Source organism: Scyliorhinus torazame, chromosome 28, assembly GCF_047496885.1.
Source record: "Scyliorhinus torazame isolate Kashiwa2021f chromosome 28, sScyTor2.1, whole genome shotgun sequence".
Classification (NCBI taxonomy): Eukaryota; Metazoa; Chordata; class Chondrichthyes; order Carcharhiniformes; family Scyliorhinidae; genus Scyliorhinus; species Scyliorhinus torazame.
Window position 1 is genome coordinate 29,532,603 of NC_092734.1, and position 26,244 is coordinate 29,558,846.

Genomic DNA, 26,244 nt, shown 5'->3' on the forward strand with positions numbered 1-26,244 from the left:
AGTTGGACAATTAGAGTCTTTGAGGGGGTTTTCAGTTCCTAATTCCGTTGTCTGAGATGCTTCCACTGAACCAATGTTAACAACAACTAAGGGTACACCTTCTGGCACAGGCGCTTCATCACCTTTTGCTTCCGACGTCAGTTATGTCAATGACAGATCGAACAGATTCTTCGGTGCTTACGGGATCGAAAGATTTGTTGATGGCAACACTGACTGCCGGAGTATCCCTCTACTCCTCGAGTGGTCCACGTGTTTACGAATGATCCGTCCCTCCCTGTCCACTTGGCACAAAAAGGGGTCCAGTTTTAGAGACAATAATTCCAGGAATCCAGCTTCTTTCATCATGGAGATCAGGCTCGATGGGCCAAATGGCCCGATTCTGCTCCTATATCTTATCATATGAACATTCACCATAAATGATCGCGCTGTTCTATGTGAATCATGGCTTGCTTTCCGATTACTTTGTTTGGCTTCTACCCTCCCTGGCATATTTGGAAACGCGAGGCGCAGTCTCGTTCTGAGATGACGTTTCCTTTGCAGTTCTTCCGGTGGAACTCCCGTTGTTGCGTGCGGAGTGGGACGATAGCTAAGGAGGAATCGTGAGATTTTGGTCTCCAAGGTTCCTCCATCAGTTTCTTTGAAAGTTTGGATGACTCCCTTGGCTGTGCCATTTGATGCTGGACGGTAAGGTGCAGCCCTAATATTGTTGAGAGCGATGAGGTTTTGGAACTCAGCGCTCGTGAATGCGGTTCCATTGTCTGATACCATGACTTCAGGTAATCCATGAGTTGAAAAGCATTGGCGAAATCTTTTCATGCGGGCATGCAATGTAGGTGACTTCACCTCACAAATGTCCATCCATTTAGGGTATGCATCAATCACGAGCAAAACATTGTGTCCAGGAATGGACCAACATAATTAATTTGGATTCGTACCCATGGCTGGGCAGACTATTCCCCAGAGTGCAGTGGGGCTGTAGCAGACAAGCTTTGTTGCAGTTGGCACTGTTGACAGTGCTTGATTAGCTTCTCGATATCAGCATCAATACCAGACCACCACATAACACCTGGCAGCATCTTCATCTTACAGATTCCAGGAGGAGCGCTGTGTAATTCAGTTAGGAGCAGCTCTCTGCCTGGTACAGGACCATTTGAATAGAATCATCGAATTTACAGTGCAGAAGGAGGCCATTCGGCCCATTGAGTCTGCACTGGTCCTTGGAAAGAGCACCGTACTTAAGCCCACACCGCCACACTAACCCAGTAACCCCACTTACCCTTTTTGGATACGAAGGGGCAATTTATCACGGCCAATCCACCTAACCTGCACATCTTTTGGACTGTGGGAGGAAACCGGAGCACCCGGAGGAAACCCACGCACACACTGGGAGAAAGAGCAAACTCCACACAGTCACCCAAGGCTGGAATCGAACCTGGGTCCCTGGCGCTGAGAGGCAGCAGTGCTAACCACTGTGCCACCGTGGCACCATTTGACTACTGTTGATCCCCAGAATATGATGCCATCCTTGCCACTCAATTCATTCTTGCGGTTAAATAATGTTTTAATTCCTTTGGAAATTGAAAAGAATACCCAATTCATTTTTTTCCAATTAAGGGGCAATTTAGCGTGGCCAATCCTCCTAACCTGCACATCTTTGGGTTGTGGGGACGAAACCCACACAAACACGGGCAGAATGTGCAAACTCCACACGGACAGTGACCCTGGGTCGGGGTCGAACCTGGTACCTCGGCGCCGTGAAGCTGCAGTGCTAACCACTGCGCCGCCCTGCTGCCCCTAGGGGGACAGATTTAACGCCTACCGTTGAATTCTAGTCAAGGTGATCAGCCTTGTTTTCTTTGAAGAGACCCGTCAGAAATGGTAAAGTGTCTACCGTGGAAGTAACGGTGGAATTTCTTGTCACCCAAAAACTATTGATAGTCTTTCCTTCTCGATTCGTGTGAGAGGTGTTTTGGCATTTACCCCATCGGCCTCTTGGAGCTGTCGCCAATCTCACCACTGCACCAACATCATATGGAGAAGCGTCGCAGGTCAATATCAGTTCTTTAGATTGGTAAATGTGTACTAACAGGTTTGAGGAATGTAAACAATTGCATTACTCCGTTGAAAGTCTCCGCCTGGAGAGCCTTCCAAGACCAGCGATGGTGTTTCTTTAGCGGAATATGCAGGGGACCAATATCGTGGATAAGTTTGGTGAATGAAAGTCCATAGTAGTTTACCCCACGCCAAACGATTTGAGTTGAGTTGTGTTTGTGGGAGCAGGCATCTCCTTTATGAATGAATGAAATGAATGAAAATCGCTTATTGTCACAAGTAGACTTCAAATGAAGTTACTGTGAAAAGCCCCTAGTCGCCACATTCCGGCACCTGTTCGGGGAGGCTGTTAGTTACTGTGAAAAGCCGTGTGTGTGTGTGTGTGTGTGTGTGTGCGCGTGTGCGCGTGTGTGCGTGTGTGCGCGTGTGTGCGTGTGTGCGTGTGTGTGCGCGGATGGTCTTATCCACTTTCAATACAGGGACTACAGGTGCTGCCCAATCCGAGAATTCAGCTGGCTGGATAATGCTTAATTCTTCCAACCTGAGGATGTCCCTCGACGTCTGGCCTCGACAAGGAGCAAAGTCATGTGCTGAAACCTCCAGGAATACAGTCAATCACAGTTGGCAACCCTAGCCAAAAGCATCAGAAACAAAATTCTTGTTGCAGGTCATAAGTTATCCCCCCGCAATGTCAGGCATTTATGTTGTTGCTGAGGCGAGAATTTTTTAAAAGGTGTCTGAATTACATGAATATGTTCCTGCTGCTCATCTTCTTGTATGTATTGATTATCGGAAATGCTTGGAAATGCAGGCACGTTGGATGCAATTCCTATTGAATTGACTCGCTTTTATTATTGGCGCCAATTGTCAAGCTAAGAGGGGAGGCTTTTTATTTCAGAGCCAGTGTCTGAAGCTTGGCGTGAGGAACTACGGGATTTCACCTCGAGGGCCTGCCTCCTTGCAGCTGAACAGCCTGAAGAGAAGAAGGAGGTCAGTGTGTCTATTAGTCCAGGGATATTTTCACAACTGTTGCATTTCAAGTTTCTGTATTCTCGTGAGGTCATAGCCGAGCAGATTGAAAACGGAGAAATGACTTCTCTCGAAGGGCCGAGAATCTGTGGAATTCACTGTCCCAGAGTGCCGGGGAAGCTGGGATATTGAGTAAATTTAATGAGGGGATAGACGGATTTATAATTAGTAATGGGTTGAAGGGTTACGAGAATGGGCAGGGAAGTGGCATTGAGGAGATCAGCCATGATAGTATTGAATGGCGGAATGGGCTCGAGGGGTTGAATGGCCTACTCCTGCTGCTAGCTCTTATGTTCTTATCAATTTGACACATACACACATTAGATACAGCTCATTGGACTTCCGGTGACGGCGGGCGGGAGGCGGCCGCACAATGGAGGGCTCCCGTTCGGGAACGGCATTTTCGGGGCTTTAAGCCGGGTCCCAGGGTCCGCGGAGGCGGCAGAAGCAGGGAGACGGCACGGAGGAGGCACAGTGAAGACACAGGAGGGAACAAAGAAAAATGTCGAGGGTGAGCAAGAAAACGGGCGAAAAAAACCCAGCTGGAGGTCAGTCGGGGAGTGGAAAGGTCACCGCGGGGTCACCAGGGAAAATGGAGGCTGGAGCACCAGGGAAGGCCGCACTGCTTACGGCTGAAGAAATAACTAAGGTGATGGCTGCGGAATTTGAAAAGCAGTTGGCGCAGATTGCGAAATGCACGGAGACGGTGAGGAAGGAGATGAGGGAGGTTTTGAGTGCGCTGGTGGAGGAGACGATTTCCCCCATGAGGACGGAGTTGGCGAGTGCAGTGGCGGAGGTGCGAGAGCAAGGGGAGGCGCTGAAGGAAGTGGAGGAGACGTTATTGCAGCACGGTGATCAACTTGCCTCGATGGGGAAAGAGGTGCGGAAGGTGATGGATACTAACAAGGATCTGCGAGGAAAAATGGAAGACCTGGAAAACAGATCCAGGCGACAGAATTTGAGGATTGTGGGGCTGCCCGAAGGAGTTGAAGGACCGAAGCCGACTGAGTATTTTGCCGCGATGCTGGCAACACTATTGGGGGAGTGGGAGGATCCCTCCCGATATGAACTGGATCGGGCTCATCGGTCGTGGAGGCCTGTACCAAAGGCGAGTGAGCCGCCAAGGGCAGTGACTCTGTGCTTCCGTAGGTACAGGGTGAAGGAGAAGGTCCTGAGCTGGGCCAAGCAGAAGCGGGTGGTGCAGTGGGCTGGAGCTGGTATACGTGTATACCAGGACTTTACGGCGGAGCTGGCAAGGAGGCGGGCTGCCTTCAACCGGGTGAAGAGGGCACTGTACATTAGCAAGGTGCGGTGCGGCATTGTATATCCAGCGAAGCTGAGGGTGACTTACAAGCTCAGGGACTTTTATTTTGGAACGGCGGAAGCAGCGGAGGAGTTTGCGAAAGCAGAAGGACTGTGGCAGAACTGACAAATTGAGGAATGGCCATGTGCCGATGTAACCTCATGACTGTATTTTCTTCTTTTTTGTATCACTGCGTGCGGGTGTAGGGGCTAAAGGAGCCAATGTTGTATATATTTGGACAAGGGAAGGGACGGGACTTTCACTCAAAATGAGGGCTCTTTGGGGTGTAGGTGGATATGCGGGGTTTGTGTGCTAAAAGGGGATTTCTGGGCTTTCCTGGGGCCGGGCAAGGGGGAAAGGGACCCGGGCAGGGGGCCTCCACGCTGGCCGGTTTAAGCTGGCCAGGGAACGGGAGTGAGGTGGGGGGAGGGGCTGCGGCCATCGGAGCCTGGCAAAACAGGGTCCGAGTGGTCTAGCCGGGGTGGAAAGTTGGGGGGAAGGAACTGAGGTTGGGAGGAGGAGTTTTACAAGAGGCAGTGGACGGGAGGAGCTGGAGACCTGCGGTGGGGGGGCGCTGAAGAGAGCTGTGTAAGGTTAAGGGTGACTACGGGTAATCCCTGATTCCTTTTTGTCATTTGTTTATGTAAACATGCGGGTTGAGGTTTGGGGGTCGGTGGGCGGATGGGATCGTTGTTATTATGGGGACTGACATATCTTGCTGATTATTGTTTATTGTTGTTGGGTGTAAATGTGGGAGAAAATGTGAAAAAGGAGGAGAATAAAAAAATGTTTTAAAAAAAAGATACAGCTGATTGCCATTTTCACATTGAGTCATATAGTTTTACAGTACAGGAAGAGGCCATTCGACCCATCGTGCCAGTACTGGCCATCAAGCACCTATCTATTCTAATCCCATTGTGCAGGTCCGGAGCCTTGTATGGCTCTGGTGTTTCAAATGCTCATCCAAATGCTTCTTAAATGTTGTGAGGGTTCCCGCCTCTCCCACCCTTTCAGGCAGCGAGTTCCAGATTCCCACCACCCTCTGGGCGAAATTCCTCAAATTCCCTCTAAATCTCCTGCGCCTTATCTTAAATCACAGTTAATTAGTAACTCTCATGGGTCATGATAACTGCATCTCGTTATTCCCCCACTGACTACCTGCAAGAAGATACGGGCCATTTGGCAAGAAAGTGAGGAGATAATTATTTAGGGCTTCTAATCACATATTGTTCACTTCTCCAACAATGTTCAGCTTGGCGCTGGATGATGTAACCTTGACCCACAGCACATTGAGGGATAGGTTTATTTTTGGAGTGTATCTTCACACCCGCATTTTTTATTGAACCCTTTTGGGAATAGTGGGGGAAGTGGTGGAAGGATTCCCGATTTATCAGCCCATTGAACCATGTTACGACCACCCCTTCCGTGGTCAACAAGTCCCAGCGTTGGTCTTGAACCTGGAGCTCCGGTTCTGTGGTAGTGGCACAACGCGCGACCACTACTATCTTGAAGGACAAGCCATGATGTGGAGATGCCGGCATTGGACTGGGGTGGGCACAGTAAAAGGCCTTACAACACCCAGTTAAAGTCCAACAGGTTTATTTGGAATCACTCGCTTTCGGAGCGCAGCTCCTTCCTCAGTTGAATTGAAGGACAAGGGCAGCAGATACTCAGGGAAGACCACCTCCATTGGAAATTCCCATCCAAGCCACTCACCATCCTGACCTGGAAATATATCGGCCGTGCCTCCATTGCCACAGGGTCCAAATCCTGGAATCCTGAATATCAAATTTGCGTTTGATAAAGTTTCCCATGGCAGGTTGATGGAAAAAGTGAAGTAGTATGGAGTTCAGGGTGCACTAGCTAGATGGATAACGAACTGGCTGGGCAACAGGAGACAGAGTAGTGGTGGAAGGGAGTGTCTCAAAATGGAGAAAGGTGACTAGTGGTGTTCCACAGGGATCCGTGCTTGGACCACTGTTGTTTGTGATATACATAAATGATCTGGACGAAGGTATACGTGGTCTGATTAGCAAGTTTGCAGATGATGCTAAGATTGGCGGGGTTGCAGATAGCGAGGAGGACTGTCAGAGAATACAGCAAAATATAGATAGATTGGAGAGTTGGGCAGAGAAATGGCAGATGGAGTTCAATCCAGGCAAATGCAAGGTGATGCATTTTGGAAGATCTAATTCAAGAGCAGACTATACGGTCAATGGAAGAGTCCTGGGAAAATTGATGTACAGAGAGATCTGGGAGTTCAGGTCCATTGTACCCTGAAGGTGGCAACGCAGGTCGATAGAGTGGTCAAGAAGGCATACAGCATGCTTGCCTTCATCGGACGGGGTATTGAGTACAAGAGTCGGCAGGTCATGTTACAGTTGTATAGGACTTTGGTTAGGCCACATTTGGAATACTGCAAGCAGTTCTGGTCGCCACATTACCAGAAGGATGTGGATGCTTTAGAGAGGGTGCAGAGGAGGTTCACCAGGATGTTGCCTGGTATGGAGGGTGCTAGCTATGAAGAAAGGTTGAGTAGATTAGGATTGTTTTCGTTGGAAAGACGGAGGTTGAGGGGGGACCTGATTGAGGTCTACAAAATTGAGAGGTACGGACAGAGTGGATAGCAACAAGCTTTTTCCAAGAGTGGGGGTGTCAATTACAAGGAGTCATGATTTCAAGGTGAGAGGGGGAAAGTTTAAGGGAGATGTGCGTGGAAAGTTTTTTACGCAGAGGGTGGTGGGTGCCTGGAACATCTTGCCAGCGGAGGTGGTAGAGGCGGGCACAATAGCATCATTTAAGATGCATCTAGACAGATATAAGAACGGGCGGGGAACAGAGGGAAGTAGATCCTTGGAAATTAGAAGACAGGTTTAGATAAAGGATCTGGATCGGCGCAGGCTGGGAGGGCCGAAGGGCCTGTTCCTGTGCTGTAATTTTCTTTGTTCTTTGTTCCTTCCCTGTCTGAACTGTGGGTGCACCTACACCTCGGGGTCTGCAGCGATTCAAGGGCAATTAGAGATGGGCAATAAATGCTGTCCTAACCAGCGATGGCCACATCCCTTGAATAAATAAAAAGAAATATTGCTGACTAAATGGGTCTTTTTAATCTCTGCAGTTCAGATCCCTCCATTGTTACCATCCACAGCCTGATTGTCAGGGTTATAACCCAATGTTTGGATATCAAAGTGTAGGATTTCAGCAGTGTACTACGAAGTGGGAAAAGGTTAACATATCACCATAATAAATAATGAGGGGAATTGAAGCATGCTCAATTAACCCCTCAATTGGGCCCAAACAATGGCAGGCCATTAAAAGATGTTTAGAAGGTGAAAGTTTCTAGTTACAACTATAGAACTATAAGTAATTATTGGTTTCAGAAGCTAGCAATTCTACGTGACAATATAATTCGATTATATTACAGGATTCTTTTCAATCCGTGTAAATGGAAAAACGTAAGAGAACCATTCAAAGTAATTAATTGTGTTTATTTCATTTGAAGAAAGTTAGGTGATACGGTGTAAGGATTGAGAGCTTAAGAGAGGTCCCCTCAACAACAAGAAACTGGGTTTGGTCCAAATGTGAACAGATCCCTGTCTGTGAGGCAGAGTTTGCAAGTTGGCCTTACTCCAGACTGTCACAGCATTCCACACAAAAAATGGCCCATCGGCCCCTCGTGTCTGTGCCGGCCATCAAGCTCCTTTCTCATCCCATTTTCCAGCACTTGGTCCATAACCTTGTTTGCTATGGTGTTTCAAGCGCTCATCAATGTGCTTCTTAAATGTTGGTGAGGATTCCCACCTTTCAGGCAGCGAGTTCCAGATTCCCACCATCCTCTGGGTAAAAAGGTTTTTCCTCAAATCCCCTCTGAATCCCCTACCCTATCTATGCCCCCTCGTTATTGGCCCCTCCACTAAGTCTTCCTATCCACCCTATCTATAGATTTTGTACACCTCGATCAGGCCCCCCCTCAGCACCATAATGCAATGAGAAATGTTACAAAATGCTATGTTGTCATTCTACTGGGATTTAAATGGCTCTGGTTGATTTTTTAAAAAAACTGGTGTTGACACTTGTTTAAAAAAAAAAACTAACCACCTGCTCCCTCACATTGAATAAAAGCACGCTGCTTTGAAATTGAAATGAGCCCCTGATGTTTTTTACTTCCTAGAAAGTAGTCGATTGGTTTTACAGCTGTTGGCCATTGTTAATATCTGGCTGAGTTTCAAGTTCTACTGGGTTTCCGCACAATAGGCATCCAGTCATCTGAGAATGAATGACAGTTTCAAGAAGTTGCAATAACAGATTGTTCCTTTGATGTGGTTTCTGGTTTGTTGACACAAGCTAATCTCACAAGTTTTTCCGCATAGCAGAGTAAATATATTTCTCAGAAACGATGAAATGGAGGCTTCAATTAGAGGTGCGAGGTTTCTTTCTTTCTAAGGGATGGAAAATATTTTCCATTGACACGACATGGAACCTGAACACTGTGCATAGTGCATTTTGGGTGAATGGCTATGGAGGGTGCATGTAGACATAGAGGAGGCATGGGGTGAATGGGGGATCTGAGGTTTAGCTCAGTTGGTGAGACAGCTTGTTGGTGATACAGAGCAAGGCTAGCAGTGAGGGTTCAATCCGGCTGAAGGCCCCACTTTCTCAACCTTGCCCCTCGCAGCCTATGGGTCATCTGGGACTATGGCCACTTGACCTTTAACTACTGGGTATTTACTGTTCTCCAAGGCGGCCTTCAGGATGCGCGACAATGCACAATCGGCGAGCAGAAACTTATAGCCAAGTTCCGCACACTTGAGTACAGCCTCAACCGGGACCTTGGATTCATGTCGCATTACATTCACCCCCCACCATCTGGCCTGGAATTGCGAAATCCTACCGACTGTCCTGGCTTGAGATAATTCACACCTCTTTAACCTGGGATTACCCCTCTCTCTGGATCTGTAAAGACTTAATTACCTGCAAATGCTCGCATTCAAAGCATTGTCTTGCATCTTTGACTTTGTCTATATAAATGTTATTGGAACATACCTCTTCATTCACCTGAGGAAGGAGCAGTGCTCCGAAAGCTAGTGATTTGAAACAAACCTGTTAGACTTTAACCTGGTGTAAGACTTCTTACTGTGCCCACCCCAGTCCAACTCCAGCATCTCCACATCATGGGTATTTACTGATTGATTACTGTAACTTAACATTCATGTGTTTTAACAGTGAGTCTCTTAACAAGGCACCAGTGTAGCACAGCACCTCGACGGGCAGGGCAAATCGAACGGCAACTCCCTAACTTCCCTGTGTCTTTGTTCCGATACCAGGTGCTGCTGCCTGATTTACTGGGTAGCCGGAACGCTTTGACACGGCCTCCCCTGGTGTGAGAAAACCCAAACAATGGCACGAGGGGGGCCCTCAGGAGGCCATTAATTGGCTACTTAGGGGCCTCAAACAGCCCACAGGCAAGTAGGCCACTTGACGCCTCCCCTAAATGGGCAAAATAAACATGGAGCGGGGGCGGCGATGGGCACGGTGACAATACCACGGGAACCAATTTTATGCCCATCCCCCCCACTCCCGCCTGTCACCCCTGTCTCGATATACTGCACAAATACAGCCCAAGTGCTTCCCCAGGTTTTAATCATTGAGGCACGATCAATTGCACAAAGACTTCAGTTGGGTACAACTGAGGCTTTATTGCTCTAAGATGTGTGGCCTCCCACAGCAGCTGGCGAAATGGCTGCAGCATGGAGGACACACATATTTATACTCCGCCTACTGGGCGGAGCCAGCAGGCAGGGACTACTAATGTACCTGTAGTACAGGTCCTACCATACATCACCTAATAGAGGTGCAACAGTGGTTTACCACAGGATGGAGGTAAAGGCCAACAGGTTAATCCTGGACGATAGCCTTTCCAGAAATCCAAGGATTGATGAATGTGCGCACACACGACACAGGGTGAACAGTTAGTGGAGAGCTGGGGATGAAAAGAGAGCAATTAATTTTCTTCCCAACAGAGCACTGGGAAAAGATAACATTACACTTCTCAGTTGCGCCGTTGTATCAGCTGCCCTTAAGCTTTGACGAGTACAGCATTGTGAAAGAACCAACAGGCCGTTGTTCCATTGTGTTTCGACAGACCGAGGTGAGGAGAACGACTCAGTATTCTGCGCAGACTGGCCGGATAATCCCAAACTCCACTCCGGCTGTGAGCCGTCAGCTGTCTCGCCGTTCCTCCAGGAGTGATGCCCGGGAGGGAAGCAAACACAATGGACTCTTCCCTGACCATGAGTTACTGGTGAAGGACACATTTCTTTTCATAGAGAGCAAGATCTAAACGTTTGCTTCGATTTGTTTCGGCCAACAGAACGTTGAAAAGAATAAATATCATGGGAATAGCAAAATACTGCAGCTGCAGCACACCTGAAATTAATGCTGGAAATGTCCGGCGTGCCCTTAAGATGTAGGAGCTGAAGGAGGCCATTCAGCCCATCGATCCCGCCTTATCCCGACAACCCTCGATTCCCAGCTCCGGGTCACTGTCCGTGCGGAGTTTGCACATTCTCCCCGTGTCCACGTGGGCCTCACCCCCACAACCCAAAGATGTGCAGGGTAGGTGGATTGGCCACGCTAAACTGCCCGTTAATTGGAAAATTTAAACAAAAATCTCAATTCCCTTACAAATTAAAAATCTGTCTATCTCAACCTTGAACAAACTTGATGGCCCAACCTCTAAGGCTCTCTGCGGGAAAGGATCCCACAGATTTGCTACGCTCTGAGAGAAATCCTCCTCATCTCCAACTTAGTACACACCAGCTTCATCCGCCCACCTCCCTGTGCTGCAATAAACCACTTCGCTGATCTTTAGAAACTTTTCTGGCCTCTAGGTCATGGTCTAAACCTGCCTTCAGCAGCCTTCAGGCAGGTAACTCCAAAAGGCCGACACCTCCAGGAGAATCCATAAACTCCGCAGAGATGGGCCTTTAACGAGCCCTCAATGAGCTTAATTAGCCTATTTAGGATCATGGGCGAGTTCACAAGCCCATGCTGCACCCCCTCCACAGACCCTCCCCACCCCTTCTCTGGCTCTCAGGAAAATGTATGATGTTGGGAACAAAGGCGGGATGTCCATCCAGAGGCGCCAACCTGGCTGCCATTTTACCCAGCTCCCCAAATGCTCAACTTCAACCTCAAACATCTGGCCCCACATTTCAGATCTGTGATCAGAGCTGATCATTTATTTGAAACAATCTTACATCTGCAATAATTTATTGTCTACAAACGTTTATTTGCCATCTTTTGTGGTAACTTCTGTGCCGAAGGGTGAAAAATTTCCATCTGATCGTTTGTAATGGCAATTGCCTATGTAAACTTGCCACGCTGTAATTGCAGCCTGCTGCCAGTAGAAACGCTGTGGTACCTCAATATTGTGCTTTCGCCTCTTTAGTCTGTACTGTCGACAAATATTTCATTCAATGTCTTCAAGATGCCTAGCCTGATCTCGTAATTTCCTCTCCCCCAACCCCGCTTTACCTACAGGTCACAATTTAGTCTCCGCTCACTCTTTGCAATGTCACAGGAGATAAGCTGGCATCTGTGTCCATGTGTGTGTGAGTATGCATCCCCGTGTGTGTGTGTGCGTGTGTGTGTGTATGTATGTGCGCCTATCTTTCTGTGTGTGTGCCTGTGTATCTATGTGTGCATGCGTCAGTGCGTGTGCATGTATGTGTGCATATGTTGGTATATGTGCCTGTGTACCCGTGAGTGCATGCATCTGTGTGTATACATGTAAGTGCATGAATCTGTGCCTGTGTGTATACATGTATGTGTGCATGTCTTTGTGTGTGTTCCTGTGTATCAGCGAGTGCACACACATTCCTATGTGCATGTTTATATGTGTGTGCATGAGAAAATATCACACCAGCTGCTCTTTGGGCATCAAAGTGGCAACTAAGTTCTTTCAGCCCCATCAGCCCCCCTTTAATTTTTAATCGCTGACGACCTGTTTTTCAGCTACAATATATGAAACAGGTGAGTTGACATATTATCCCCCTGCTGCGTGTGCAAACACTGAGACAGGCAGGTCAAGGTTGATTCCCAATATCACCTTTGTCCAGCGCTGCAACATTAAGGTCGGTCTGACATACCCAATTTGTTTTCCTGCTCAGGTGCTGGAGCTGCTCTGCCAACTACTACAGACTGACTCGTTCTCTGCAATTCAGCAGTGGCTCCTCTGTGCCGGCCAAAGAGGTGAGCAAAATCTGTGGATCGTTGGTTGTGGCCTGACCTCACCCCTCACTGGCCCCTTTGCCTCAATTAGCCCTGATAGGATTATATTCATTGTCGAACTCGTTTCCTTCAATCTTTCCACAATTTGCTGAGATGTGTGCAGTGATATTCAGAGATCAATATACATGATCAATGTATGTAAATGCAGTGCAGTCATTTCAACACTAGATGGCTCACAGTCAGATACGACAAGAACTGATTTCCCGCATTTTCCAAGTCAGATGATCAGATGATGGCGAAGATGATGTGATTCCGAACAGTGAACAAGCAAGACATAGAATAGCTAGAGTGAGAGAAGTTAGAACTAGTTTGTTATAATAGTGTATAGTTATATAGTTATCTGTATTGTACTTTAATTCTTTATTGTTAGTTGAGTATTAAGTAAAAGGACTCACAGTTTATTATTTTATTACTAATTAAATAGTTCATCTTTCAACAAGAACACTATTGGTCATTTTATCACCCTGGTGGATTCAAGAGTAATATATATACTTTTGATAAGTCATTATTTAAAATATAACAATGTGTACATTAAAGAAATGCATACAAAATATATTGTGGCACCGTGGTTTGTTTATCGACAGTTTGGGACACCGTTTCTATAAAGCTGGTTCTTGGGGGTCCCTAATTGCCATAGGACACTGAGAGTCAATGACAGATTCTGGCAATGTCAATGGCACATTAATTATATGGAGCTGATGGGCATTGAATGGATTTTTACTTCAGCACTTACTGACACTTTGGTGTCGTTGGAGGTGCATGATTAGAACTGTGAATCAATCTAAGACTGAGGAAAGATTAATTCCAATATCATCCCTTCACCAACTACTTTTTGCAATATAACACCCTCGAGACACATAGGCCAGAATTCATAGGGATTGACTAATATGGTTTATCATAGAATTTATCATAGAATTTACAGTGCAGAAGGAGGCCATTCGGCCCATCAAGTCTGCACCAGCTCTTGGAAAGAGCACCCTACCCAAGGTCAACACCTCCACCCTATCCCCATAACCCAGTAACCCCACCCAACACTAAGGGCAATTTTGGACACTAAGGGCAATTTATCATGGCCAATCCACCTAACCTGCACATCTTTGGACTGTGGGAGGAAACCGGAGCACCCGGAGGAAACCCACGCAGACACGGGGAGGATGTGCAGACTCCGCACAGACAGTGACCCAAGCTGGAATCGAACCTGGGACCCTGGAGCTGTGAAGCAATTGTGCTATCCACAATGCTACCATGCTGCCCTTGAGATGGTGGCAGTGGTTTAGCTCAGTTGGCTGGACATGTGACGCAGGGCGAGGCCGACAGTGTGGGTTCAAGTCCTGTACCGGCTGAGGTTATTCATGAAGGCCCCGCCTTCTCAACCTTGCCCCTCGCCTGAGGTGTCGTGACCCTCTGGCTAAATCACCACCAGTCAGCTCTGGCCCCTCAAAGCCTAGGGTCCCCTGGGACTATGACGACTGTAAAGGGGGCCGGTTTAGCTCAGTTGGCTGGACAGCTGGTCCGTGATGCAGAGCGAGGCCACAACGCAGGTTCAATTCCCGTACCGGCTGAGGTGAGGTGGCGGCATAGAGCTAGATAGATTCTTGATGAGCAAGAGGGTGAAAGGTTACCGGGGGTAGGAGGGAATGTGGGGCCGAAATTACAATCGGCCATGATCTTATTGGATGGGAACAGGTTCGAGGGGCCGAGTGGCCTACTTTTGCTCCTAATTTGTATGTTCGGATCAGTATTTGTGCCTTTCCAGAACATGAGTTTTCAGACTTCTGTTAGTGTATTTTAAGAGAACATTAATTCATTTGCTAATATGAGCTCTTTTGTCTAACATCAGAGAGTTTTATGAACCCTATTTATTCGCAGAGAAAGACTTTGTACTGGGAATGGTTCAGTCAGCTCTGGCAAGCTACCCTGGCTATCAGCAAAGTGCTGATTACAGAGAGGAACAACTAAAACAGCAAACTACTGAGAGCCCTGCCTCGCACTCAAAAAGATCCACTTTCAATGGGAGGAAACGAAACAGGTAGGAATAAAAGTGACGTTGACACTGTCTTTTAATATTCAAAAAATCCAATTGTTTCACTCTGAACAACTTGGGACATATGCTGCAGACGTTCATTTACTTCATACTCCTTGTAGTTTGTTTTAGCTCTCCACTATGTTTGCACGTCCTCCCCGTGTCTGCGTGGGTTTCCTCCGGGTGCTCCGGTTTCCTCCCACAGTCCAAAGACGAGCAGATTAGGTGGATTGGCCATGATAAATCGCCCTTAGTGACCAAAAAGGTTGGGTTACTGGGATAGGGTGGAAGTGAGGGCTTAAGTGGGTCGGTGCAGTCTCGATGGGCCGAATGGCCTCCTTCTGCACTGTATGTTCTATTGTACACAGGATGTGGATAGGTTAGGAATTGATTGCGGGCAACACGGTAGCATAGTGGTTAGCACAATTGCTTCACAGCTCCAGGGTCCCAGGTTCAATTCCTGGCTTGGGTCACTGTCTGTGTGGAGTCTGCACATCCTCCCCGTGTGTGCGTGGGTTTCCTCCGGGTGCTCCGGTTTCCTCCCACAGTCCAAAGATGTGCGGGTTAGGTGGACTGGCCATGCTAAATTGCCCTTCGTGTCCAAAATTGCCCTTAGTGTTGGGTGGGGTTACTGGGTTATGGGGACACGGTGGAGGTGTGGGCATGGGTAGGGTGCTCTTTCCAAGAGCCGGTGCAGACTCGATGGGCTGAATGGCCTCCTTCTGCACTGTAAATTCTATGATTCTATGATCTAACCAGATCATCTGAACATTTCTCGGCCTTTGAAGCCCTGTGACAAAGTATTGATGGGACGTGGGCATTGCTGGCGAGGCCAGTGTTTATCACCCAGCGCTAATTGCCAGGTAACAGCACTCCGCCTTCTTGAACCGCTGCCTCTCCTGTGGTGCAGATCTCGATACACTGACTGTGTAGTTAAGGAAGGGAGTTCCACCAATTTGACCCAGTAATAGTGAATAAACAACAATGTATCTCCAAGCAGGTTGGTGTGTGATTTGGAGGAGGATTTGCAGGTGGTGGTGTTCCCCTCACCCGCTCCCCTTCCTCTTCTAGGTGGGAGAAGAAGGTGGGCTTGGAAGGTGTGGCCAAAATCAACCTCTGCGCAAATCCTGCCACCGGGAAAATTCTGGCCAATGCACCTTGCGTGCATTCATTTTCTTTGACCCCTTTCTTTCACACTTGAGGTTTTCAACTTGCCCACACATGATTTAGGGATTTAGCCGGGTCACATTAAGAATGAAGCACTAAATGCATATCCTTGTCTTCGAATGGGTTTCCTTATCCGGGAAGTGGTGAGAATGTGGCGCTTGTTATCCTGCAGTTGATGGCGACGATTAGCAGAGATGGGCCTGGGTTAGGTGCGCACATTCCGCGGGTATGGAAGCAGACGTGCAACACGCTTCTGGCCACGGTCGGCCCCGGAGGGCGATCTCGCGTTGACTGGCCAATTAATGGCTATCCAACGTGAAACGCATTCTGTGAAAGGCTGAGCACTGCCGGGGCGGTGGGAGGGGCGTGGAGGAGCGGCGGGGGAGAGGGAGGATGTGGGCTGGCATTTCTAATGTGCTCTCTCTCTGTCTCAGCGAGCTACCGACCAGTGAAAAATAAATATCAATGTTAAAACTAGTCCATGGGTGTTTCGGCAGCACAGTCACACTCAGACCTCAGTCCCCAGACACATTTGTCCGTTTGATTTCAGCCCTGACCTTTCATGCTGCCCTGGATCCAGGTTGACGCTAAAAGAAGGGTCACCTGGCCAATCCTACAGCCAGACCGTCCACCTCAATTGCCGTTTAATTCATTTCGATTGGCTTCTTGAATGTGGGCAGGTGCACCTCCGCCTCTCGCACGTGCCCACTGCCCGAAATATCGCGCGATGACTTTGGGGCATCCCCCCCCACACTGCAAACTCCCGAGACTCCATCCCTCACGTGGTGCGCCTTGAAATTCCAGTCGTGAAATTCCTTCTTGCTCATGGGTGGTAGGAATGTGCAGGCTATCGAATTGGGAAGTGAGTTTGGGATATGTATGCCGGGGAACGCCACCAAGTTGCCCACTCGGCCTCCCCTTCCCCCGCCCCAGATCGACAGCAAACCTGACCGTGTAGATTTGTAATAAAGTTTTGTCAGTATAACTTAGCTTTGCCCACAACGAACGCTGTAGCCTCATATTGCCAAAATCTACTCTTTGCTGCTTTTTCTAACGCCATCTTCAATGTTATGTTTATTCAGATATTATCTCAAAAAGAAGCCTGAAATAATTGAAGAGGAGCAACCAGGTGAGAGTTTTGCTCATTTTAACTTGGCAAAAAGGTGACTCACAGCGCCAGTGACACAGGTTCGATTCCCCGCAGGGTCACTGTCTGTGCGGAGTCTGCACGTTCTCCCCGTGTGTGCGTGGGTTTCCTCCGGGGGCTCCGGTTTCCTCCCACAGTCCAATGATGTGCAGGTTAGGCGGATTGGATTACTTCTCGGCCTTTTGGCTCAGATCAAGTGTAGTAGCCTTTTGGCTCAGATCAGGGGCGAGATTCTCCGACCCCCCGCCGGGTCGGAGAATCGGCGGGGGCTGACGTGGGGCGAAATTCTCCCCCAACGGCGGGATGTCCGCCGACTGGCGCCAAAGACGGCGCCAATCAGACGGGCATCGCGCCGGCCCAAAGGTGCGGACTGCTCCGCATCTTTGGCGGCCTAACCCCAACATTGAGGGGCTAGGCCGACGCCGGAGGGATTTCCGCCCCGCCAGCTGGCGGAAATGGCGTTTGTTGCCCCGCCAGCTGGCGCGGAAATGCGTCAGCGGCCGCTGTCAGTTTCTCGCGCATGCACAGTGGGGAGAGTCTCTTCCGCCTCCGCCATGGTGGAGGCCGTGGCGGAGGCGGAAGGGAAAGAGTGCCCCCACGGCACAGGCCCGCCCGCGGATCGGTGGGCCCTGATCGCGGGCCAGGCCACCGTGGGGGCACCCCCCGGGGTCAGATCGCCCCGCGCCCCCCCCCCCCCAGGACCCCGGAGCCTGCCCACGCCGCCTGGTCCCGCCGGTAAATACCAGGTTTGATTTACGCCGGTGGGACAGGCAATTTCTGGGCGGGACTTCGGCCCATCCGGGCCGGAGAATTGAACGGGGGGTCCCGCCAACCGGCGCGGCCCGATTCCCGCCCCCGCCCAATCTCCGGTACCGGAGACTTCGGCGGGGGCGGAGGCGGGATTCACGGCGGCCAACGGCCATTCTCCGACCCGGCGGGGGGTCGGAGAATGACGCCCGTGAATCCCACCCCCGCCGGTTGCCGAATTCTCCACCACGGGATATTCGGCGGGGGGCGGGAATCGCGCCGCGCCGGTTGGCGGGACCCCCTCCCGCGATTTTCCGGCCAGATGGGCCGAAGTCCCGCCGCTAAAATGCCTGTCCCGCCGGCGTAGATCCTACCTTACCAGCGGGACAAGGCGGTGCGGACGGGCTCCGGGGTCCTGGGGGGGGGGGGGCGCGGGGCGATCTGGCCCCGTGGGGGTGCCCCCACGGTGGCCTGGCCCGCGATCGGGGCCCACCGATCCACGGGCGGGCCTGTGCCGTGGGGGCACTCTTTCCCTTCCGCCTTCGCCACGGTCTCCACCATGGCAGAGGCAGAAGAGACTCCCTCCACTGCGCATGCGCGGGGATGCCGTGAGCGGCCGCTGACGCTCCCGCGCATGCGCCGCCCGCAGATGTCATTTCCACGCCAGCTGGCGGGGCACCAAATGCCTTTTCCGCCAGCTGGCGGGCGGAAATTAGTCCGGCGAGGGCCTAGCCCCTTAAGGTTGGGGCTCGGCCCCCAAAGATGCGGAGCATTCCGCACCTTTGGGGCGGCGCGATGCCCGACTGATTTGTGCCATTTTGGGCGCCAGTCGGCGGACATCGCGCCGATACCGGAGAATTTCGCCCCTGGTATGTCTCTTGTGGGGACCATGAATTGGATTCAATTTGAGTTTGGGTTGGTTTTTGGAGTGGGCAGGGAGCTGGATTGGGGGTTCGCACCTGGCCACACTCTGGGCCCTAGCTTTGTAACACAGCAAAAGTTTTTAAAAATAGGTTAGGTGGATTGGCCATGATAAATTGCCCTTAGTGTCCAAAAAGATTGGGTGGGGTTACTGGGTTACGAGGATAGGGTGGAGGTGTGGGTGTGGGCTTGGCAGGGTGCTCTTTCCAAGGGCCGGTGCAGACTCGATGGGCTGAATGGCCTCCTTCTGCACTGTAAATTCTATGATCTATGATAAGTGCTTGTGATCAAACATTGTGATCTAAATGGAATTCGGGGGCACAGGCAGGTAGGTGTATCGAGTCTACAGTGACTTTATTTAGTGGCAAGCGAATGAAGTACCATTTGCCAGGAATTTGCCCAGAAGGAAAAGATATGAGGACCACGTTGGTATGTTCCGACAAGCTAGTCATTCACGATAGTGATATCAGCATGTAAATAATTAATGAACGGGGTCTTATAGCTTTCCTCCACCTGTTACTGTAGCAGAGGCTTTGCCACACTTGGAATGAATTAACATTGAGCAGAGGATTATTATAAAGGTGTTTCGCACACTTCTATTCATAGTGCCAAAGGAGATGGCAATGTTTTATTGTAAGTGGTTATCTAACGTGGCCACCGACTGACGATGTCCTACGCCTGCTCCTTGTTAATACGATCCTGAACATTGTCACATGCACATCGCTTCGGTCAAGCCCAGGGGGAAATTGGCTGACCCCATGTGACAGACAGGGTGCCACCACGTTGGCACACATGAGCGCGCACACTGTGCCAATGAAAAGAATAGACCCGGGGTGGGGGGGGGGGGGGGGGGGTGGGGGGGGGGGAGAAGTCATGTTGAGGGCGAGGTTACACACGTAGGGCGGATTTTTCAGTTACGTCCGTCCCGAGAGTGGCAATTCCTACCTGAGCCCTACACGGACCTCTAAATGGTCCCTCAAATTTTCCATCTCGCCCGCCATGATTCCCGTGGCGGGTAGGCGGGACGGGAACATTTACCCCAGAAGAATTGACTGAATTGGCGGACAACTGATTGACGTTAATTGAAAGATTTGCACTAAAAAGGGACGACAACTTGTCGCTTATTTTTTTAAAAGTGCTTCTCGTACCGGGAAACTCCCTCTGGGGCTTCCCAGCGGAGAAAGGAATTGGAGGCCGAGCCTTCCGCGGATCTTCCAGTCCTTGCTGCCGGTGGGGTCTCCCGGTCCTCCCCCCCCCCCTCCACCCCATCCCCCCCACTGTCGTGTTGGGTGTTCCGATACACAAACGGACCAACACGGTTGTAGATGGTACAACTCTGTTTTATTATTTTGTACAATAATAACTATTAACTTCCGGCTGTGGTTCGTACTTCACCAGCTAACCTGTGGACCCAGCCCTATCACTATCTTAGTGAGGCACTCAGCACATGGTGTATGTCTGAGTGGCACGCTGTGAGCTCTGTGCTCTGAGCTATCTCCTGGTAGAATGAGCGGGAACTGTGGTGTTCCCTGTTTTATAGTGCGTGTGCTCTCAATGGTGATTGGCTGCGATGTTGTGTGTGCTGGTTGGTCCAACTGCCTGTCCATCAGTGTGTGTGTGATTGCACCGTGATATGTTAATGTGGATATCATGACACCCACCACTCCTGCAGTGGGTTCCCCGGCGACTGGACGGGCGAGCCAGACGAAACGGTGTGGACATCGGCGGTACCGGAGGATCTTGTCGGTGGCCAATAGCGAACCACGTCTGGCGCCAGGAAACGTGCCGTGGGGTTTGGTGGGGGTGGGCAGAATTGGAAAATACCGCCCCTTTGAAAATGGGTTGGGAAAGGGGACTGAGACCTTGGTCGACAAAGTGTATTTTGAGGAAGGGTTTCAAGATGCGAATGGAGGGGGAGATGGAGATGTTTGGAATGGGACAAAAAAGCCCATGAATGTGGAGTGGTGGTGGGAGGGGGGAGGAGGGTCGAAAGATTTTGTTAAATATTGGCGGAATTCTCAGGAATAAATGTTGAATCTTATGGTTAAATCTGTAGTCTGGAAGTGCTCTAACTATACAGACCATCATGCCCCCTGCGATGGGCGGAGGCTTAACGCGATTGAAAACTTTGAGCTTTTAAACTCTTTTTGTCCTCGGTTCAGGTGGGTTTTTGTAAAGTCTGACTGTAATTCTGGTTTACGAAGCAGACTGACCTTTGACTGGTGTTGGAAGCCAATCAGGAACTCCAAAGAAGCACTTAGCTTCACTCGGCTGAAATCTTCATGCTGGCCAAGCAGTCACGGAATTCTCCCCAAATCTGGCAGAGTTCTGACTGAAAGCCCGACAGGGGGCGCCACTCTCCCATGCCGCGACGTATGGGAGAATCGGTGTTCACGCCATTTTTTCCCGCGGCGCCGGTCCAACGCCGGTAGGCGGTTCACCGAGGAGCGGAGAATCGGCGTCATTTGCGCCCGGCGCATTTGCCGATTCTCCAGCCTTGATGGGCCGAGCGGCCAGGCGGAAACGGCAGAGTCCCGCCGGCGCCGTCCACACCTGCTCACAGCCGGCGGGAACTCTGCGCGAAGGGTCGGGGGGGGGGCGGCCCGTGGGCCGGGGAAAAGCGCTCCTTCACCGGGGGGGGGGGGGGGGGCCTCCGATGGGGTCCGGCCCGCGATCGGGGCCCACCGATCGGCGGGCCGGCCTCCTCAGCCCCGGCCCTACATTATTACGCGGCCGACCCCTGAACCCCCGCGCCATGTTGCGTCGGGGCCCGCGCGCTGAGGAAGTCCCCCGCGCATTCGCGGGTTGGCGCAGTGCCCATTTGGCGCTGGGAAGGGAGGCTGGAGCTGCGCGAACCGCTCCAGCACCGCGCTACCCCCCCTGCGGGGGCCAGAATCGGTAGTCCCCGCGCCCGTTTCGCGCCGTCATGAAATGCGACGGCGTTCACGACGGCGCGAACACTGTCTCCATTTCGGAGAATCGCGCCCTGTATCTCCCGAGACGCACAGCCGGGTTTTCACTCCAGGTTTACTGGCATTCAGTGCACAGAGAATCTGGGGACGTGGTTTGCACTATCGTCGTGGTGGGCGGGGCCAGATGGAGCCGGCAAGGCGGGCACCACAGAGGTTACGTTGCCATCTTTAACGGGCGCCCCAGTCTGCACTGGAAATAAACTTCTGCCCACCCCTCCACGGGCCCCACCCAAGCATCGTGGCACCCCCACCATCCCTCCACACAGGTATCGAGGCATTCCCCACGCCCCTCAACCCCCAAGTATCAGGGCACTCCCTTCACAGGCATCGCTTTCCTCCCTCACAGACATTGGGGATAGAGACAACCCCCCCCCCCCCACACACACACACACACACACATGGGGTTCCCCAGAGGGCATACCCCTGGCAGTGCAAGAGGATGAGGAGAAGGAAGGGAGTGAGCATGAGGAAAATTATTAGACGTTACCATTTCAGAACACAATGAACGTGGGACATCCGGTGACGGTGGGCGTGAGGCACCCGCTCACTGGAGGGCTCCCGCTCGGGAATAGGAATTTTGGAGTTTTAAATCCCGGCCCCGGGGGCAACGGAGGCTGAAAAGGCTGTAAGAAGGCACAGGGAGGAGAAATGTCCAAGTTTGGGGAAAAAACGGCCGTGAAAAAGGGGTTAATGAAAGTCGGTGAGTGAAAAAGTCAGCGCAGGAACTGTAAGGAAAGCGGAGGCTGGAGCACCGCATCACTCACAGCAGAAGAAATGACCAAAGTGATGGCTGTGGAACTTGAAAAACAGTTCACAAAGCACATGGAAGCGATGAAGGAGGAGATGGGGGCGGTATTGAAACTGCTGATGGAGGAGGCGATTGCCCCGGTGAGGGGGGGGGTGGGCGGTATCGAGCGCAGTGGCGGAGGTGCGGGAGCAAGGTGAGGCACTGAAGGAAGTGGAAGAGGTATTATCGCAGCACAGCGATCAACTCACCTCGATGGGGAAGGAGTTGCGGAAGGTGAGGGAGACCAACAAGGGTCTGCGAGCCAAAATGGAAAACCTGGAAAACAGATCCAGGCGGCAGAATCTGAGGATCGTGGGTCTGCCCGAAGGGGTGGAAGGCCCGAGGCCGACGGAGTATTTTGCCACGATATTGGCAGAGCTATTGGGGGAGGGGGACGATCCCTCTCGATACGAACTGGATCGGGCTCATCCGTCGTGGAGGCCGATACCAAAGGCGAGTGAGCCAGCGAGAGTAGTAACTCTGTGTTCCCGTAGGTACAGCGTGAAGGAGAAAGTCCTGTGCTGGGCAAAGCAGAAGCGGGTGGTGCAGTGGGCTGGAGCTGGTATACGCTTATACCAGGACTTTACGGTGGAGCTGGCGAGGTGAAGAAGTCTCTGTACATCAGCAAGGTGCAGTGTGGCATAGTATATCCAGCTAAGTTGAGGGTGACCTACAAATCCAAGGACTTTTATTTTGGGACGGCGGAAGCGGTGGAGGAGTTTGCGAAGGCAGAAGGACTGTGGCAGAATTGAGAAATGGGACTGAGAGCGGGTCGTGTACCGATGTAGCGTCATGTAACTTTATTTTTTCACTGCGTGTTGGTGTATGTACTAAATGAGTCGACGCTGTATATTTGGACAAGGGACGAATTGGGACTTTCATTTGCAATGATGGTTCTTTGGGGCTTGGGTGTGTATGCGGGGGTTGTGTGCTGAAGGGGGGTTCTTGGTTTTCCTGGGACCGGGCAAGGGGGAAGGTGACCCGGGCGGGGGCCTCCACGCTGGCCGGTTTAAGCCGGCCAGTGAACGGGAGTGAGGTGGGGGGAGGGGCTGCGGCCATCGGAGCCTGGTAGAACAGATTCCGTTGAGTCCAGCCGGGGTGGAAAGTTGGGGGGAAGGAACAGAGGTTGAGGGGAGGAGTTTACAAGAGGAAGTGGAGGGGAGGAGTCTGCGAGGGGGGAGGGGGGGGGGATGTCCACAATTCATGGATGTCATTCACGGTACTCTTTTGGGGATTGGATGGCATTGAATATTGCGGGGGGGTTGGGGGGGGGGGGCTGGGGGGTGGGGGGGGGTGGACTGTATATGTCAACAGTGACCAGGGGCGACTCCTGATTCCTTTTTCTTTTTTCCTTTTTTCATCCTTGGGGGGGGTTTGTTTTATTTGATGCTTATATTGTCAGGTGGCCCTTTGTTTGGGGGTTGGTGGGAGGATGGGATCGTTGTTGTTGGTGGGGGGATTGACATTGTATTCGTTACCGTTTACTCTTTGTTGGTGGGGTGTAGATTCTGAAGAAAATGTGAAAATGGAGAATAAAATATTTATATAAAGAAAGAATACAATGAATGTTTATTGTTTAGTTAATTTGTCATTCTGAAACATTGTAAGCGGATAAAGGGGGATTCCCCCCCCCCCCCCCCCCCACCAATCTCCCACTATGGTCTCGTGGGTTGGGGGGGATGATGGATGTTACAAAGCCTAAAATCCAAATGCCAAACAGACGCTAACACGTCTACTTCTGATATGTTCAGAAGTAAATCCGGAACTTCGTGAATAACCTGCTCTCCAGAGGCAGGTCAACCATTCAAATCTTCCAGGGAAACTTTGTACCTGTGTTTTAACTCAGTTTTTAAAACTTTTTAACCCATTTTAATTTAGATTTACCATTTGCCCCTAATTATTAATCAAACTGGTAATATTAGCAATAGGGGATCTGGTGGCATAATGGTGTTGTCACTGGACTAGTAATCCAGGGGACACAGGGTATCATTCTGGAGGCTGCAGTTCCAATCCCACCCTGGCAGATGGTGAAAAATCTGGAGTTAAAGTTTGAGGATGAGCATAAATCGATTGTCGTAAAATCCCATCTGGTTCGAGAACCTTAGGATTCCTACAGTGCCTTTCAGCCCACTGAAAGAGCAACCTACCTCGGCCCTCTCCTCCAGCTCTATTCCCGTGACCCCATCTAACCTGCACATTCCTGGACACTTGTTGGCAATTTAGCGCGGCCAATCCACCTAACCTGCACACCTTTGGACTGTGGGAGGAAACCGGAGCACCCGGAGGAAACCCACGCACACACGGGGAGAACGTGCAGACGCCACACAGACAGTCACCCGAGGTCAGAATGGAACCCTGGCTCTGCGAGACAGCAGGGCTAACCATTGTGCCCACGCTGAAGGGAACTTGCCATCCTTACCTGCTGTGGCCTACACGTGACTCCCCAGCAATGTGGTTGACTCTTTAAAAATGCCCCCTGAAACAAGCCAGGGCAATTAGGGATGGACACGCAGTCCTGGCCCCAGCCAGTGATACCCACATCCGGGAATAAAAATGAATGAATCAGAAAAATATCAGAATAGAGGGCCGAAAATGGTGTTAAACATGGGAGGTAAATTGGCTAAGATTTTGCAAACACAGACGACATCTGCCGTGTTATAATTCAAGATGGGCCTAGTTGTGGGGATGCATGTTCCTCTTAACTAAATTCCATCCGATGTCTCTTTAGTTCTGAATCCCGTCTGTCTCCCTTGCATTTAGATCACATCGGAAGTGCTGAGGTTCTTCAAATTCGTCAAAATAAATCTCCAGAACCACAAAGAAATGGAAAAGAGGAAGTCACCGAGCGGAACAGGGACACCGAGTGTAAATAAAACAGTCCCAGGATGGGTAAAACTGATCGGTTTGCCTTTGTGATTGGAGTCTGGGCAGCAATGTGGTTTGTTTATTAAATGGAATAGGATGAGATAGCATTTGATTATACTATTAACATTTTGCAAATGATAGGTTCACAGCGTCAGGTTAAGTTTAGCAGTTGCCTCATTTTTTTGTGAATGACTCTCAGTTTTTCGAATTTAAAGTAATAAATGGCTAATGACGGAATTATCATCATTCCAATGTTTGATTAAATACATCAAAGCACATTTAAGCAGAGGGTATTTTTAGTTAACCTGCTTATGCCACCTCAGAGCTCACCGGTCATTTAAATCTTCCGGTGTATCCGAGTGCCCAGGAAACCCTTTTCCAACAGTTCCCGAAGGTTTAATAATATTCTCCAAATAATGGTCCTTCCAAATGCAAGATGGTGGCCCCGTGGTAACGTCACTGGACTGGCGATCTAGAGGCCACTGGACTGGTGATCCAGAGGCCACTGGACAGGCAATCCAGAGGCCATTGGACTGGTGATCCAGAGGCCACTGGACTGGTGATCCAGAGGCCTGGACTGGTGATCCAGAGGTCACTGGATTGGAGATCCAGAGGCCATTGGACTGGTGATTCAGAGGCCACTGGACTGGTGATCCAGAGGCCACTGGACTGGCGATCCAGAGGCCACTGGATTGGTGAGCCAGAGGCCTGGACTGGTGATCCAGAGGCCACTGGACTGGTGATCCAGAGGCCTGGACTGGTGATCCAGAGGCCACTGGACTGGCTATTCAGAGGCCACTGGACTGGTGATCCAGAGGCCCGGACTGGTGATCCAGAGGAACCTGGATTGGAGATCCAGGGGTCACTGGATTGGTGATCCAGAGGCCACTGGACTGGTGATCCAGAGGCCACTGGACTGGTGATCCAGAGGCCACTGGA

At 50.7% G+C, this 26,244-nt stretch overlaps 1 protein-coding gene across 2 annotated transcripts in view; it reads left to right on the plus strand.

Moving 5' to 3' along the window:
* tbata (thymus, brain and testes associated) overlaps positions 1-25,542 on the plus strand; it is a 39,916-nt gene extending 14,374 nt beyond the window's left edge. For both annotated transcript variants that reach the window (XM_072491780.1, XM_072491781.1), the window contains 6 exons: positions 2,951-3,042; positions 10,527-10,685; positions 12,556-12,637; positions 14,546-14,705; positions 16,949-16,995; positions 25,201-25,542. In XM_072491780.1, the coding sequence (XP_072347881.1) occupies positions 2,951-3,042; positions 10,527-10,685; positions 12,556-12,637; positions 14,546-14,705; positions 16,949-16,995; positions 25,201-25,313 (653 nt within the window). In that variant the 3' untranslated portion in view covers positions 25,314-25,542. The remainder of the gene's footprint in view (positions 1-2,950; positions 3,043-10,526; positions 10,686-12,555; positions 12,638-14,545; positions 14,706-16,948; positions 16,996-25,200) is intronic.
* Positions 25,543-26,244: the final 702 nt, after the last annotated feature.